Raw genomic sequence first — 13,406 nt, 5'->3', positions numbered from 1 at the left:
TTGAAATCTGCGTGGTGGGGGCAGGGGGAGTGAGAGCAGTGGTGGTTTACATTCCTTCCTGGAAAGAAATCTCTCAAATCCCCCGGCCCCCACACCAACTCATGCTTATAAGGTCCTGGAAGGAGCATCAACCTCTCCTGAAAGTTTTAACCTTTTTATTTCACATACTTTACCCTTCATAGTCTTTTTTATTGGAGTAAAGTATCCATAACGTAAAATTTACCATTTGGACCATTTCTAAGTGTACAGTTCAGTGGCATTAAGTACATTCACACGGCTGTGCAACCATCACCACCATTGACCTTCAGAACTTATCTTACAAAACTGAAACTCTATACCCACTGAACAACAACGCCTCATTCCCAGCACCCAATAACCACCAGCCTACTTTCTGTCCCTGAGTCTGACTACCCTAGGTACCTCATATGAGTGGAATCAGCTAATATTTGTCCTCTGTGACTGGCTTATTTCACTTAGTGTGTCTTCAGGCTTCATCCGTGTTGCAGCCTGTGTCAGAATCTCATTCCTTGCTAAGGGTGAATACTATTCCATTGTATGTATCTACCCCATGTTGTGTATCCATTCATCCACTGATGGACACCTGGGTTGCTTCCACCTCTTGACTACTGTGAATACTGCTGCTATGATCATAGATGTACAGATATCTCTCTGAGTTCCTCCTCTCAGTTTCTTTGGGTCTTCAGAGTCTGTTATGCCCATGAGCGAATAAGGTAAATCTGCTCTGGAGTAGGGTTTCCCAGTTTTTCAGGTTATGGCTTACAAAGGAAATGTCTGTTTGGCTCCTTGGGGTGACTCGAGGGGTTGGGAGCCCCGACAGGCGCGGAGGCGACGGGCTCGGGCTCCACCCTGGGCTCACAGCACACACGGGAGACACAGGCAGGGGCCCTGTGCCCTGGACGGCTACGCACTCCAGGACCCGACCCTACGCAGCAAGCGGCAGGTGGCGTGTGGAAGCTCTCGGTGTGGGCGGAGGGACAGGATGTCCTAAAGAGGCTGTCCTCTCCTCTCCGTTCACACACCCTCTTAGAGAACACGGCCCCTTGTGGCCAGAGGATGAGAGCCCCTGGCCGCACCTGCCTGGGGCGGTGATGTACACGTTCCCTCACATTCCCTCTAGCGCCTGACCAGGTCAGGGCACCCGCGGCAGAAGTCAGCGGTGGGAGCGGCGCTGGAAGACCAAGTCAGTTTAGGGCCTGAGGCTGCCACTCCGAGGCTCACGTGTACGCGAGCTGAGGGCCGGGCTGCACAGGAAAGGGAGACAGAGCAACACGAGCGCTGCGCCGAGGGCAGCACCCAAGGAGAGGAGGCAGCACACGCGAGGAGGGCGGGAGGGAAATGCTGCCTGGAGGGAAATGCTGCCTGGAGACGTTTCCTTCGAGGCCTGCTCTTTCTCCTGCATTTCTTTTTTGTGAGCGTCAACTCTGTCTGCAATAAGAACCTTCTTGCCTTGAGATGGCTGAATGGCTTTATGTGCCTTGTAGGTGCCGGAGGATGGGGCTTGCTGGGAGAAGAGTATGAGGTGAGGGGGCCGGAAAGTCAGATCTAGCCTAGTGGGAAAGGAACAAAGTTGCCACCAAGACAGTACTAAGTGCTTCTTTTTTAAATCATTTATTAATCTGTTTGGCCAAACAGGTAATGGAAACTGAGAATAATAATTTGCTTAAAAAGTTCAGGTCATGAATGCCCCTTTCCCCTAGGAAACAAAAGACTCCATGGTTACAGAGCGCACCATTGGGTTATGACAGGCATTTCAAAATAAGGTTTCCATTTCATTATGTAACAATGTAAACTTCAAAAATAGTAAACTCTAACCCCCTTGTCCCTCTTTACAGATCTATCACAGATAGAATTTTCTGGCAGACCTAAACTGTGGAAGTAAACAGCCTGGTGCTTAAAAGTTTCATAAAAAGGTTTGCAGATTCAGTAAATAATTTTTCGGTCTTGGTCAGGAAGTAAAAGCAACCAGAGATTCCTCTTCTGTGGAGTCTACCTTATATGCACACCATGACCCGTGTTCTCCTACACTGGTCATCAGCTTTGCCATTTGTGTACACACACACACACACATATATATAGTATTTTATTTGTTTCTAAAGATTTCTACATCTAAGTGGTAAGACGGCGCCAGTGACTAAGAATGTCACCTCGCTTCACATAGGTAAAGACGAAAATTCTGTAGAAGGCACTGTAATTTCTCTTGCATGATCTTACACAGACACGTGAGAACAAGCCAGCTGGGGCTGGAACTTAACCTTCCCTTTCTGTCACCTGGCTCGGTCCTGTCCCCCTCCAATCGCCACCCCCAGATTAGCCAGAGTCGATGGTTTTCCAAGTCGATTATCCTTTTCTGCGTCAGCTCTTCACATCCCATCCACTCATCCATCCAGCAATCCATTTATCCAAATTAACTCAGAGTGATCTTTTGGTTCATTGAAATCCCTTAAAATTAAGAGTACAGCTCTGGTATAAAACAAAATATGACCTACCATAGCTGAAAAATAATCACAGTGTGCAATGTAATTTTCAGTTGCAAAGAGTCAAAACATCGGCCCTGCCTTGTCAAGAACATCTGTCATCCCAAACAATCTAGGCAAGGATCATTTTATGCTGCTTTACATTCATTGAAAAAGAGCAGAGAGGTGGTTCTTCTCTCTCCCGTGTTGAATTGGTACCCTTAAGTGAAAGGTCTGATGTGAAAAAAGTGCAAGCAAGTTGGACATGCCAATAAATACCATATAACTTACCGCAGATTACCAAAACTGTACAGGTATGTACACCTCACCAAACCGAGGCTCCCCCTGTCAGGAAAAGATTCCAAATCACCCACGTGAGCGGTCCCCGCAAAGTTCCAGAGCAGACCATCAGCGCGCGAAGGAGGGCCGGGCCCTTCTGCTCTTGTGCTGAGGCCCCAAGCCCAGGTCGGCGCCGCCCTCGGCCGCCTCCTCCTTCTTCCTCACTTTGAGGCGGGTGAGCAGCTTAATCAACCAGACGTCCCACTCCTCGGGCAGGAGCAGGAGGAGGAAGCCCAGGCCGACGATGATGATGGCGATGACCCGGACCCCGTTGAAGACGATCTTACTGGTGTAGTGGTCGACCACTGCGGGAGACGGAGAACGCGGGTTACCTGGGGGGCGGTCAGGCCTGGGCGATCAGGAGGTGGGGGCCCCGGCCGGGCTAGGGCCTTGGCTGCCCTTCTCTGCGGGGCCGGAAGCTGTTCTCCCTTGACCAGGTGGGCAGAGGCTGGGTGGGGCCTCTGCTGTGAGACCTTGCACTGTTTCACTTTCCCAAACTGACCTGGCACCTTAGTTCCGACACACTGCTTTGTGTGAGACAAAACAGAACACCGGGGGCAGCTGGAGATATGTGTGTATATATATATACACCAATGTGAACTGTGGCTGCCTCTTGGGTGGCAGGATAATTACAACGTTATCGCTTTCTTTATACTCTCGGTACGTCTCACATTTTCCACAGTGACATACTTTATTTTTATAACTTAAAAGCATTATAGATATAATACCGGTTCTGAAGACCAAACTTGCCCTGGTTTTCTGAGGATAATAAATACAAACTTCTGTTCCACCCCAAGGTATTATTAGTGTGAGGCTCTAACGCCACCTGTGTCATCACCGACTGTGAAAGTTTATTAAAGGTCCCAGAGACTCATTCCTGACACATCAGGCGAGGGGACAAAATGAGAACAGGATTCATGTCAGTTCATACAGACCCAGATCAACACTCTCTTCACAGCCAAAGGTCGAAAGCGTTTCACATGTTGGTTTTCTTTTCTTTTTCTTTTTGCTTTCTTTCTCTCTGAACTGAACCAAACAAAGCAAGTGTGGAGCCCGCCTCCGCACAAGGGAGAACCAGACTGCTTTTGTTTTCTCTCTTTTTGCGAAAGAGGGTTTTCTGACGTGCGTGCGCAGCTTTGGAAACCCGATGTGCTGGACAGCGGTCCCCCACCCTGCTCGCTGCGTGACGGGGCTGCTCTGTCATTCCCCCTCGTGTCCCTCTGCATTTTCCTGTCCCTCTTCTTCCCCCTGCACCTGACTCTCACCTCTGTCTGGAGGGTGGGCAGAGAGGTAAAAGTTAAACCTGAGAAAAACACTTTGTTAGTAGCCCTTTTGTGGAATTAAAATGCCTCATTTATCTCACTCTAATTCAGAAACACTTTGATTTTTAATATTGGTAGAACAGCCTGTTAATTCACAGACGGGGACAGTCATTTAGCAAGTCACACGAGCTGCACTAGGGAGGTTGTCAGGGAAAGTCAGAAAGCCCAGCAGGGGCTCCGACTGGTCGGGTAACAGCCGACTCCTCTGCTTCCCTCCTGCCCTGGAGAATTGAATGTGATCCTCTGACACATTACTGACTCTCTTATGTTGCAGCTAAGTGGTAAGAGGATTCTGAGTAACCTCTCTCACACCTGGCTGTATAATATGGTCAAATGTATGATACGTACTGTATGATATGGTCAGTAGCTTCTATACCAGGGCCGTGTGGAATATGCCTCCTTGAAATAAGAACACTGCGTGATTATAAAGACACACTAGGATACAGTAGGGGTAAGTCGATGAGTTAGTTTTCAGAGGCCTGTGGTGTGTGGAAACTGACAAGCTGGACCACTTTTTTATCCGCTCTCGGGGAGCTCAGGGGCTTCCTGCCCTTGGAAGTGCCGCCTCATAGATCATTTCATGGGGTTCTCATGTCAACCAAGGCGATGGCGTAGGGATGACCTTCACTTTTAGGGGACAAGCGGAGGCCCAGAGAGGTGATGTGTGGGGACCACCATCCTCCCTCTGGGCAGGGTCGCGCTGGGCCCACGGAGTCTGAGGCCAGGGTGAGGCACATACAGAACGTGAGGGACGGGACACCAGGAAGAGGTTCAGGAAGTTGAGAGCGGCTTTGCCTATGCTTCTGGGCTTACCAACACCCGACAGAACAGGAAAAGGGGTTGCCATTCCCTGGGGGACTAGTCCTCTAATTGCCGGGAATGGGCGGGTCGGCTTTGGCAGGAGCTGTGCAAGGCCCCAGGGGGTGAATGCCCTGGGGGGAAGTGATTCACAAAGAGATTCTACAGGGAGGCTGGGTGCGAGGCTAGAGGGGTGGGGCAGATTCTGGAAGAAAATCTAAAATTCACAGCAGAATGAGCCAGGTAGAGGAAGAAGGTGAGGGGCAGGTGATGGCAGGTTTGGAAGAGCTGCCGACTGAGTGTGTTGGCCAGTCCCCAGTGGAAAACAAAGCCAGGTCCTGAGCAGCTGGGGGAAGGGCTCTCTTCTGGGACTTGGGGAACAGTGTTCACGCTTCCGCAGTCTGTAGACGTGCCTCTGTGTCAGCCCTGCCATACCCTGAGCTAACGTTCTCTTCTAGAAAGCCACTTACAGAAATTGAAAAACTTGTTCTGCTCCATATTTGTCTATACTTATTAATAGTATTAATGATATTCATCTGTGATCCCCACGCCAGTTCGAATTGAGATGGCTTTAGACTTTCTGTATGTTGGTGTGGTACGTGGAAATCAATCCACTCTGGAGAAACCACTGCATGTGTCACAAACACCAACGTTTTACTCAAATGTTTTCTTTCTATACAGAAGGTTAAACATGCATGCTATACCAGGCACAGCAAGAATATATGTGAGCATGTGTGCACACGAGCGCATTTGTGAATGCGTGTGTGTGTGTGTGTGTTTACAGGCAGATACAGAAAGCCATTATAGGCTTACCTGCATTCACAGGTACACTGAGGACGATTCCAAGAGACATCAGAGTGGGATATGTAACAGCAATTCCAAAATTTAATACAATATTGAATGCTGAAATGAAGAATTAGAAAAATGGGTGTTATTCACACCTGGCCCTGGGCTTTCCCCTGGTCTGTCGCACCCCAGCTTCCCTGAGGAGGCTGGAGTCATAGGCGTTTTGCCCTTTACTCTGACTCAGCCAACTCAGGGTTCTTGCAAGGGCTCCAGGACTGGGGGATCAGGGCCAAACATCCTGCTTACTCAGCTCTCCTCTCTTCCCTGAGCCTTGAAGAAGGGGAAAGACACTTGGAAAAGGTAACCAGAGAGAAGGCACTAGAAAAGAGGACGGGGGCTATTCTACTTAACCTACTAACTTGGCTTTTCTCTTTCTCTGGCAATGATTCTGGGATAAGTATGACTAGGAGGACTGGGACGTACATTTTTAGAAGGAAACGGAATGAGGCACCTCCTTGGTTGCTTTCCTGTTTAGGACCAGTCTTACAGCAACTAACGGTGATGATGGTGATGATGGCTCTAAACATGATAAGTGACAGTATTTACTGCACAGTATCAGGCAGTGATCTAAGGGCTCTGCATGTACAGATTTACCAACTTCTTACCAGCCCTAGAAGGCATGTACTATTATTAGTAGATAACACACAGCATGCTGGGCCACTAGTTCCCTATCCAGAGCACCAATGACCACAGCTACTACTGCAGCGACGGAGGTCCTGGAATTAGAATCCAGTACCATCATTACAGAGGCTTTGCTTTCTGCAACACAGTGACCTAGAGACGCACGAGGAACTTAAGGATCATAATAGACTCGCTTTTCTCCTCCAGGGCACAGGTTTCCAAAGACTCCCCGTGGGCTGCCCGGATCCTGCTCTCGGTCCTTGCTTTCTGGGGATTTTGACAGGGTGATCGCCACTTACTCAATAAGAGGACTGAAAATCCACAAAGGTTTCCCCATGGAATGTCATCGAAAGAGCTCCAGTACTCCACTCGGGTAAAGTAGAGGATGACAGGGATACAGCTGATGAAGAGGATGTTAAACACACCCAAAATGGACAGAAATAAGGCGGCTTCTCCAAACTTAGCACTGCCCAGGAGGAGCTTGAACAGGACCTGCCGGAGAGAGCAGAGAAGGAGGGGTGACAGCTCGCCTCGGGCTCCAACTCGCCACGGAGAAGCGAGTGCACTTGGCAAGCTGGGGCTGGACTGACAGCCACGTGACAGGCAAATTCTACCTCACGTGGCCTTCAGGGAAGGGCGGTGGGCTTCACCTATGCCCAGTAATAACATGACAGAGAGTTACTCTCCAGGTACACAGAGAGCATCTGCAGAAACCACAGGTTTTCACACTAGGCTTGATTCCTCTGTGCTGCATTCACAACGCCACATCCCAGCTTTAGAGCACTGCAGATGAGGAAGCCACACAGATTAGAAGCCACTTAAATTAGAAGTATCTGCCATGATGACACACTCCTCTCAGGGACGCTAACATTGATCTCTGACCTTGAACAACACAGGTTGAAAACCACTGCCCCCAAGAAAAAGGGCTTTGTCTACAAAGACATTTCCTATAGATCAAAGGGAGAGAGAGAACACTCACAGCTCACCTCTGCGTCAGCCCACCACCCCCATTCCAGACATGGCATGGGTTTTAGCGGAACACACCCGACTTTGGTTTCTTGCACCTGTTCCTGTTTGTATATATCTCAGATGCATGAAAAGCCAGGAGAGGGACAGAAGTGACTGGAGAGGCTGGGAAGCTGAGCTCCCAGAGGCAGCAGCCCCTGCCCAGCCCCCGTGTTTACTGAACTGTCCGCAGTTACGGACCTGATGGTCCAATTTCAGTCTCTGCCTTGTCCCTCTTACTTTCCTCCTTCTTCCTCTTGCAGCCATTCCACATCTCTCTCAGGTATCTCTGGGCATTTCTGGGCAGGAAGCATGGAAAGGGAAATACAGTCCATCGCTTTCAGTCTCCCCCCTACCGGCCTCTCTGGATAGAGATCAGGCAGTGGAGCAGATGGAAGTGTTTAGGTCTAAATCGGAATATTTGTGTTCACTGTGGATTGCGTTTCTATCCGCTCTCGGCTTTCCATCAGCACGCAGCTCACCGAGGAGAGCAGAGGGGGGTGGCCTTTGAATGTTGGTTGCATCTGGACAGTGGCTTTGGAGTCACAGAGTGGGGCTAGACTATCACGTCCTCTGGGTGAGATATGTCCCAGAGGAGGAAGATGGCCTATGTGTCTCTCTCTATGGGCAGCGAGGACAGCGAGCTGATGAAGGATAAGATGGTACAGATGTTCCACTTGCCCAAAGTGTGTTTCTCCCAGTGCTGGAAAAATGGTTCCTTTTCTTAGACCTGTCTACAGTTCCTTGTGTTCTCTGTCCAACTGTCTGGATCCGCAAAGGCCCAGTAAGTCTCAAAGCTAAAAATCTCACGTCTCACTGAACCCTCCAGTTCACTTTCCCAACCTGGAGGCCAGAAAATATTTGCATTGTTGACTGTGGATCCAAAGAGAAGGGCAAGTGAAAGCGTGGCCAGGAGGCACGGTGGAGCAGGGGAGAGAGTGAGGATGAGTGTGGGATAAAAACTGTTTCCCCTGGACTTGCAGTTGGCACACACCTCCTTACGGTTCCCAACATTTTGTCCAAAATATTTTCTAATTCCCGTATGATAGTAGCTGTGCTTTTATTTATTCAGTCTACGGGCAACGCTTGAAAGGCATATGGATTCATGTTGAGTGCTGGTGGCCTCCGATACCTCGTGATAAAAGATTTCAAAGCTGCACCAGATATTCAAATGTTCATGTCCAATCTGGTGGGAAAGTATCTGACCAAACACCGAGCCAGCCAGTTAGAGCCCCTGATCCTTCGCCAGTCCTTGCCAAACAAGGAAGTCACCAATCGGACCCAGCAGATCCACGGTTCCACCCGTTTCATCCCAAACGCTGCACACGGACCGCCATCGACGGAAAGGTCTAGAAAGCCAGAGCTAAGAGCGGCTGCGTGTCTCAGCACTGCGAGGTTCGGTGCGCCCGGTGCTCCTGGGAAACCACGGCTCATCATCAAGCACGGGCTCCATCAACTGTTCCCCCAACGCGCGGGGCTGGCCACACCGCCGCCTGCCCTGCCCTCCCGGGGAGCCCGGAGAGCCCGCCGCCCCGCCTACCTTGTAGAGGGCGGCCATGGAGGCGGAGCCCACCACCAGGGCTATGCCGATGACGGAGTGACCGTGGAAGCCGTCCGCGTAGGTCATCATCACGATCCCAGCGATGGCGAGGATGGCCGCCACGATCTGGACGGAAGGGAGACACGGTGGTCAGGGCAGCGGCAGGGGACCGCAGGGGCCCCCTCAGTGCCCACGGGGGAGGAATGTTCACGAGGGTACCACGGCGGGGGGGCGCCTTTTCAGTTCTTCTTTGGAGACCACGCAGAGGCTGCTCTCCCGTCTAAACACGTGTCCCTGCTTGCAAGGGGGTGCTCGGCAAAGCCCAGTGTGACCCGAGAAGGAGGAACGGTTGGCAGCGAGGGGGGGCGCCCGTGGCGCGGCATCACGTGAGGGGGGCAGTCACGTGATTCCTGGGAACCAGGGAGGAGGTGGTCGTAATCCCTGATGGCAGGTTATTTGGTCATGACAAGGCCTGGTCACAACCCCCTCTTCGTTCCTGCCCAACCTGCCGGAAGCACCTCACGGGGTCCTGCTTTTTTGTATCTCCTATCTCATCACAGAGGGCACAGTGACCAGCACAGACCTGGCCCCAGTTCACACACCTGCAGTAGGACCGTCGGAGAGAGCTTGTGTCACAGGCCAATCTGGGCTACAGACAGCGTCCTAACCCTGGCACTGCAGCTCCTTTCCTTGGCTGCCGCAGGGCCCGACCCCCACGCTGCCCAACCCCCCCCCCCCAATCCCGTTCATGTCCACATACAAACTTCTCAGGTGGAAGGGACACTCCAGGGACCGTACACATTCCTGCTGTGCAAAGTAAAACTGTCGGAGTGCACAGGAGCTCAACTAACCTGGAATACCATTTCCCAAAGGAGAAACGCATCAGCACCCAGAATAAGCACCAGATCTAATCAGAGGTGGTCCTGGAGCTACGTAAACGTCGCTGGGTGGCAAGTGGGGAGGGGCTGCTGTAGGCAAAACACGGGGAGGGCAGAACAAAAGTGTGCGGTACAAGCTTTGCCTACCGGATTCACTGGGAGTTTTTCTCTCTTATGGATTGTTCAAAATTGACCTCTGCCCTCTATAACAAGATCAAGTAGTAACATTTACTGAGTGGTCACAGGATACGTGTTTTCTGTGTATTTTCTCATTTCATCCTCAAATGAGGTAGATATCATTCATTTCATTTTATAGGCATGGACACAGGCTCAGAGAGGTTCAGTAACTTGCCCAAAGTCACAGAGCTGGTGTGTGGCAGAGCAGGGACACACATTTCAGGTCTAACTGCAAAGTCAGCATTTATATATATATATAAAACAGAAAGTAGGACTCACATCAGAAGCCACTGCCCATGCTACTCTGAGATCTGAGGTGAGGTTCCCTGCATGGTTGAAACCTGCCACATTTAGGTTACTGAGAGGTAAAGTGGTTAGGTCTCAGCAGTCTGAGTTGTGCATTCCTCACACACTATTTTCATATAAAGACACATCCAACCAAATGTAGAGGCCCTTGAGAGAGCAGGTGCTCATCATTTCCTAGAGAAGTGCCAGCCGTGCTCTGTCTACCTGTGCTTTCTGCTTTAGTGATTCACTTTTATCCTTCATTATCACATAACGCATATAGTTTACATTCAAATGCTACATGTACTGTGTATTACTCTTCAATAAGTGAAAGAAACAGACAAGACAACAAGCGATTTTCTTCCCCCAGAAGAACATGGGGCAAGCGAAAAAGCAGGCGGGGCAGGGGGTGTGGGTGCTGCTCCAGAGGACGCTCACGGTACAAAGATGCTGTGCCCAACAGTTCCACCTGGCTAGGCAGCCAGGTAAACAGAGGGAGAGAACTAATTAGAACAAGAAGTGAAGGAGAGAGAAAGGAAGAGAGAGGGAAGAATACAGCCACACTTCAGATGATGTGCTGCATCTCCAAAGGTACGTGAGTCTTTCCAAACATAAAGATGACGTTTGAGGAAGTGAAGGAGAACAAGGGTTACTTTCCCCTGAAGATGTCGGACCTCCTTACTCTCTTTTCTCTATTGATTAAATGATAAACAGCTACAAGCTTCCGCCTGGGCTGTGCTGGGCAGAACGGAAGGGGCAAGAAATAGAGAGTGTAGGTGGCCATCGGCTTCCCGGCCAACATCTGCCAAGCCCAGGCCAGTGGGTTCATTCCAACAGAGGGCACAGGGGACCATGCTTACCCCTCTCTCCGTGCGTGCCTCCAGGGCTTCTCCTCTTGGGGGTCCCCACCACATGTACAGACTTCACCCACCTGATTACGGGGCACACTCTCTGGGCATCAACATCCTCCTGGGCCCCCAAACCCTGAGCAGCCTGGGGTCCTGGCCACTGTGCTGGAGGGGAAGCTGGTGGCTTACCTTGCGTCCAATACCCCTAATAGCCGAGAGAGTTGAAACATAACCCTACGGATCTAGGGGGCAGAGCCTGAACACCCTTCCCCAAGCCTGCAGTTCCCTTGAAGATGCAGATCTCTTTAAAAAATAAGTGCAGAGCTTACATTTTACACCCTAACATACCCGGTTTCTTAGTTTACATCGGGAAATGTTCCCTGCCTGTTTCCTGTACTGAGACGAACTCTCCAGGAAAGGCCGGTCCTGCGTGTTCTGTGATTTCACACAGCCCTCATCTTCTAGATCCGGGCCTCGCTGGGGCAGAACAGCGAGTCTCAGGATGCAATCAAGTGAATTTCCCTATTTCCCCTGCCCCTCCTTTCTCACACTTTCCTGTCACCCCCACCCCCAATGTATCCCACTGAACAAGGACTTGAGGATCTGGACAGATGGCTGACAGTGGTCTGAGACCAAGAGGAGTGAGAGCCGCCACCTCTGCTTCGGCTGGGAAAAATTACCTGGAGAAGAGGAAGAAACATGGGTGTGGGGCCGCCGAGGCCAGCAGGTTACCACTCAGCCTCTTACTGGGGGCCTTGCCTGTGTGGTTATAGCCTGCTGCCCCCTGGGGCTCTGAATTCGGGGCCCCGGAAACTCAGTGATACGCCTGTATCCCCCCATGGCCACACTGGTCCCCATCAGACGTCAGGCCAAGAGGGAAGAGGCACCAACGAAGGAATGAGGGGCGCGCAGCCCTCGGTGGAGCCTGCCGCCTCTCAGACCAGCACAGCTCCCCACTCCTGCTTCAGGTATGACGGGCTGCATGTCCTCTGCCACACAGAGCCCGTTTGTGATGCATTTTAGATTTGTACGCTTTGAGGCAGTCTAAAAAAGGGAAAGAACAGGCTAATTTTTACATATACTTCCCCCAATACTTTCCCCCCCGAGTCCTGGACTGCTCTCAACTCCGAGAGAGTCTGGAGGAATTTACAGATCCTTTGGGCTGTCACCCTCCCACCCCCGTGCTCCTGCTCTGTGTGCCCTGTGCCCTCCCCCAGGCTGTGCTCAGGGGGCGGGGGACAGCCTCCCAAACAGAAGCTGGAGTCGGGATCAGCACCTGGGATTACCGTTCAGGGATGGCCCTATGTGAAAGGCTGCAAAGCATGGAATTACGGAGAACATCACCCGGGATCTGGCTGAGATGGGAACTGCTCTTGGAAAAAGTCCAGGCTCCCTGGGACCGTGCTGCTGGGGTTGATGCCACCTGGACGATCCCTCAGCTTGTCTTCTCGCTCCTTCTCCAGTCCTCCTGGTTTGAATGCTCTAGCGGGAGTGGGTGGTTTCTGAACAGCTGAGAATCCCATCTGCCATCTCCTCTGAGATGCAGGCTGGAGGTGGTGCGGCCGGTCAACCCTTCCTTTATCCAGCGGCGGACCACAGCTGGGTGGGCTTTGGCTTGGGAGGGGCCGTACTTCCTGCCCCTAGAATTCTACTTGCTCTCGTCCTCCTGCTGCTTCTGCTACACCAAACTGCCTCCCTGAGTGTGTGTCAGCCTCTGACACTGTCAACCAAAGAGCTGGGCAGATCCACCAAACCCGTCTGATTGAGAAGGAATAAGAAGAATAACAACACTGAGAGAAGATGACATTTATTGGGTTTCATGTGTCAGGCATGCATACCTTATTTTATTCTTAAAACTGTTCTATGAGTACTAACATTCTATTTTATTTTATTTATTGTTTTAAATTCTTTTTTTTTTGGGGGGGGAGGGTCTAGTTCCCTGACCAGGGATCAAACCCACGCCCCCTGCAGTGGAAGCGCAGTCTTCACCACTGGACCATCAGGGAAGTCCCCTAACATTCTATTTTAACATGAGGTAATTAAAGCTCAGAGATGTTAAGTAACTAGCTCAAGGTCCAACAGTTTATGAAAGTGGACCCAAACCCTCATCACTTGACTCTGGGCTACAGCCCCTATTATGATCCTCGAGCCTGGAGAGCCAGGAGACACATGAAAAGCACATCTAAGCGCAGAGTCAAGGGGTGACATGGGGGCCAGCGTGGGCTCCTCTTGGACACTTGCCTCTGATGCCACATGTGGCCACGATCTTCCCA

General features: G+C 51.0%; 1 protein-coding gene across 2 annotated transcripts in view; it reads right to left on the bottom strand.

The window, feature by feature from the left end:
• Nucleotides 1–1,401: 1,401 nt before the first annotated feature.
• The window catches only part of SLC35F3 (solute carrier family 35 member F3), a 101,271-nt gene continuing 89,266 nt past the window's right edge, over nt 1,402–13,406 (bottom strand). Inside the window, exons 4-7 of one of the 2 annotated variants that reach the window (XM_057735433.1) lie at nt 8,946–9,071; nt 6,700–6,892; nt 5,747–5,836; nt 1,402–3,118 (exon numbers count right to left, since the gene is read on the bottom strand). In XM_057735433.1, the coding sequence (XP_057591416.1) occupies nt 2,883–3,118; nt 5,747–5,836; nt 6,700–6,892; nt 8,946–9,071 (645 nt within the window). In that variant the 3' untranslated portion in view covers nt 1,402–2,882. The remainder of the gene's footprint in view (nt 3,119–5,746; nt 5,837–6,699; nt 6,893–8,945; nt 9,072–13,406) is intronic. The other variant, XM_057735434.1, reaches the window with a different exon arrangement.

Source organism: Hippopotamus amphibius, chromosome 5 (assembly GCF_030028045.1).
Source record: "Hippopotamus amphibius kiboko isolate mHipAmp2 chromosome 5, mHipAmp2.hap2, whole genome shotgun sequence".
Taxonomy (NCBI): domain Eukaryota; kingdom Metazoa; phylum Chordata; class Mammalia; order Artiodactyla; family Hippopotamidae; genus Hippopotamus; species Hippopotamus amphibius.
This window is presented reverse-complemented; position numbering and strand designations above follow the sequence as displayed.